General features: G+C 40.0%; 2 protein-coding genes across 2 annotated transcripts in view; both read right to left on the bottom strand.

Moving 5' to 3' along the window:
- Positions 1–11, bottom strand: part of WDR19 (WD repeat domain 19) — a 42,727-nt gene extending 42,716 nt beyond the window's left edge. Inside the window, exon 1 of the mRNA XM_010180635.1 lies at positions 6–11. Within this exon, the coding sequence (XP_010178937.1) occupies positions 6–11 (6 nt within the window). The remainder of the gene's footprint in view (positions 1–5) is intronic.
- Positions 12–1,573: 1,562 nt separating this feature from the next.
- Positions 1,574–3,016, bottom strand: part of KLHL5 (kelch-like family member 5) — a gene marked incomplete at its 5' end in the record, with an annotated part of 3,860 nt that continues 2,417 nt past the window's right edge. The window contains one exon of the mRNA XM_010180624.1: positions 1,574–1,978. Coding sequence (XP_010178926.1) covers positions 1,922–1,978 — 57 coding nt within the window. The remainder of the gene's footprint in view (positions 1,979–3,016) is intronic.

Here is a 3,016-nt window from a genome sequence, read left to right as displayed (position 1 = left end):
CTCACCTTCATCGCGCCCACCACTCGCTACGCAGCGCCGCCCTACGCATGCGCCGCCCCCCGGCCAATCAGCGGGCCAGACCCCGCCCACCCGCGGCGTCGCTGTCACCCCGGAGACGGAGAAGGCGGAGGAAGGGCGGCGCCATCACCCAATGGGGAACAGCGCCCGAGGCGCCCGGCCGCAAGAGGTCCCGCCTCTCGCCGGAAGGGCGGCGCATGGGCGGGGCTGTGGTCTGCCGCTCCATGTCTGTAGTTGAGGTTTTGCAAGAAGAAGGTAGTTTTTCTAAAACCAGAAATCCAACTAAAGCAACAGTAAAAATCACATTTCTTAATGAGGCCTGTTAAGTCGCAGACGCAGTACACAAAATGGGCTGTAAGCCAGAGAAAAGAGGCACTAACCCATCACCATTGTGTTTTTAAGCAGCTGTATTCAATCGCAAACAACGCAGGTTTCATCACAAAGTCTCACTGCTCAGTAATTTCTTTTAAAACAATAAATAATTCACCGAGAGCATTAACACATTTAAAAGTACAAACGTACAAAGACTCTGTGTATCAGACGCTTCAGACTTCTGACAGACATTCAATGAGCTCACTTCACCCCACATCCTGTTACCAACATGCACGCAATACTGCTGTTCTGAAAACAAGGAACAAGGCACAGAAAGCAAATACAAAAAGACTTTCCCAGAACATTCACACCCTTCAAAGCAATTATCTGTAACAGCATAGGGCTAAGAAAGCCAAATTATAAAATAACTGAAAAAAAAATAGGTAACTGTTAAATAAGGGTACCAATTTGACACAATCCTGCCAGGCACACAGAACTCTCCTATAAGATGCCGAACATGCTTAAATGGCGGCAGTTAAGCATCTTGCAGGATTGGGCCCCTTGCATTGTGTAGTAACCTTACTGGAAAGACAGACAATTGTTTCATTTCATCTTATAAAATTATATTTTTCAAATTAGTGCAAAGCCTCCTGTAAAATGTAATTAGTCTAGATGTAATGGAATGCCTCAAAAATTCCAAAGTGCAAATATTAAACTTAAATCGGTTAACTTTTAGTCACACTTTACAATTCTTCCAATAACTCATGCTCATAGATTTTTCCTTAAAAATAGCAAAGTAAATATAAAAACCAAAGTAGAGAAAAAGGTATGATGTTTTGCATCAGACATAAAAACTTAAAAAATCCAAAAAGTACACTGGATGTCAAAAATCTCTAGCAGAAGTTATTAAATAGCAGATTTCTTTTAGCATCATAAGACAATATTTAAAATAAGGCTTTGGTCAAATAAAAAGTTTGCTAAACTAGGAATGATGATAAAAGTGCAAAAGATTCACCAAATACACAACTTCATTTCCAACACAGGCATTACACCTGCCGTTTACAATGGTTTGCATTGGTTTGTCAGCCTGCATTGTAATAGCTCAGATACCTATAGCTAAACATGTTTACTATAGGCAAATTAAATATATGGGGTCCAATCCTAAAACTCGTTTCACCCAGAGATAGACTCAATTATATCAGTGGAAGTATATCCATTTATAGCATCATTCCTCTGCGTGTTTGGGGGGCAAGGCCCTGGATCTGTAACATTTGATTATTACAGCGAGTTCACTAATGAGTTCACTCATTTCTTAGCGCTTCTTAAACAGAAGTCCTCTGCTGGCAACTGGCTGGTTACAGCTGATTTTCTTACAAATAGAATCCTTGTTGCATATGGGTAACAAAGGTATTTTTTAAAAAGTGCGTAATATTGGTCCATAAGAACAAGTACGTGTTAGCTTGAGACCAAACACTTTGCTGTGGTAGATATCCTGCACGTTGTGTTTGTTAGTGCACTGGTAGTTTGCTTCAGGAAAAACGAAATCGTCTGAGACTGCAGAGGAGAATGTCACCTTCATAATGAAAATAATTTACAGTTTTACAGTCACAACACATGCTCCAGCTCTTCCTAAGCACAATGGTGCAACCTGTAAGCCAAAAAAAAAAATAAATCCGTGAGATAAATGCAGTCAAATTTATTTTTTTCCCCTAAAACTGAGAGTGTTTAATTAATGCTTGCAGTAATAGCTGTACACCTGCAGCAGAATGGCAATATCACCCATACTCTGTTAAAGTGACTTAAAAAAAATTAGCAAATTGGTCTAAAAATTGGATAAAAAACCCACAGAAAAGGTCACGATATTTTACATAAGAGTGAAGCACCTTGAAAGCAGTAGAAAACCACAAGAATATGACACAATTCTTACAGATAGATTCAGTTACTTAGTATTACATCCTGTGTTATGATACAAACTGGACACCTGAGCTAGACTGTCTGACAACTGAGTAATGGTAGGCAAAAAGATGCGTTTTTCTCAAACAGAAAATGCCAAACATGACAGGGGCAACCGCTCCTTTTTTCTTGAATATTTGATAAGATCTTAAGAGTTCTTGAAATCCACATGATTTCCCAGTCTCTATTAGCTTTTTTTGTAAACAGAAGTTACTTCTGGCAAGACCCTTTCCTGCCGAGATTCTGTTGGACTTTTTTTTTTGAAAGATAGTTTCTAACACTCATCTTAGCTTCCCCTTTTAAACTTCACAGTACTGGAGTGTGTGTGAATAGCACACTAAGTGCTACAGAGTGCTCCAAAGACAAGAAAGTTGTTTTTGCCAACTCCCCTGATTTTTTTCCCCAGGAACAACAGACTTATCCTAAGCTGTCTGTGGCTCTGACAAACTTCAGTTGAGAAAATTCCACTACCCTCTTTTGAGTTGTGCATGGAAGAAGTGGTGACAGACTGCTGACATAATAAGAGAGAAGGAAGGTACACAGACACTTCCAAATTCCTCTAGGAAGGGTTCAAAACTGTCTTTTAAACTTGGATGATGGGATTCAGTGAGATATAGAGGGGACAGGGCAAAGGATGCAAAGGTACATACAGATGGTCACCACCTAGACATCATGTAAGATTCATTTAGATGCAACAGTGAGAAGCACTATTTCTCTCCTCCAGTATACTATT

This window comes from Mesitornis unicolor, unplaced genomic scaffold, assembly GCF_000695765.1.
Source record: "Mesitornis unicolor isolate BGI_N332 unplaced genomic scaffold, ASM69576v1 scaffold11330, whole genome shotgun sequence".
Taxonomy (NCBI): domain Eukaryota; kingdom Metazoa; phylum Chordata; class Aves; order Mesitornithiformes; family Mesitornithidae; genus Mesitornis; species Mesitornis unicolor.
The sequence above is the reverse complement of the archived record's forward strand: the minus strand, read 5'-3'. Positions and strand labels throughout refer to the sequence as shown.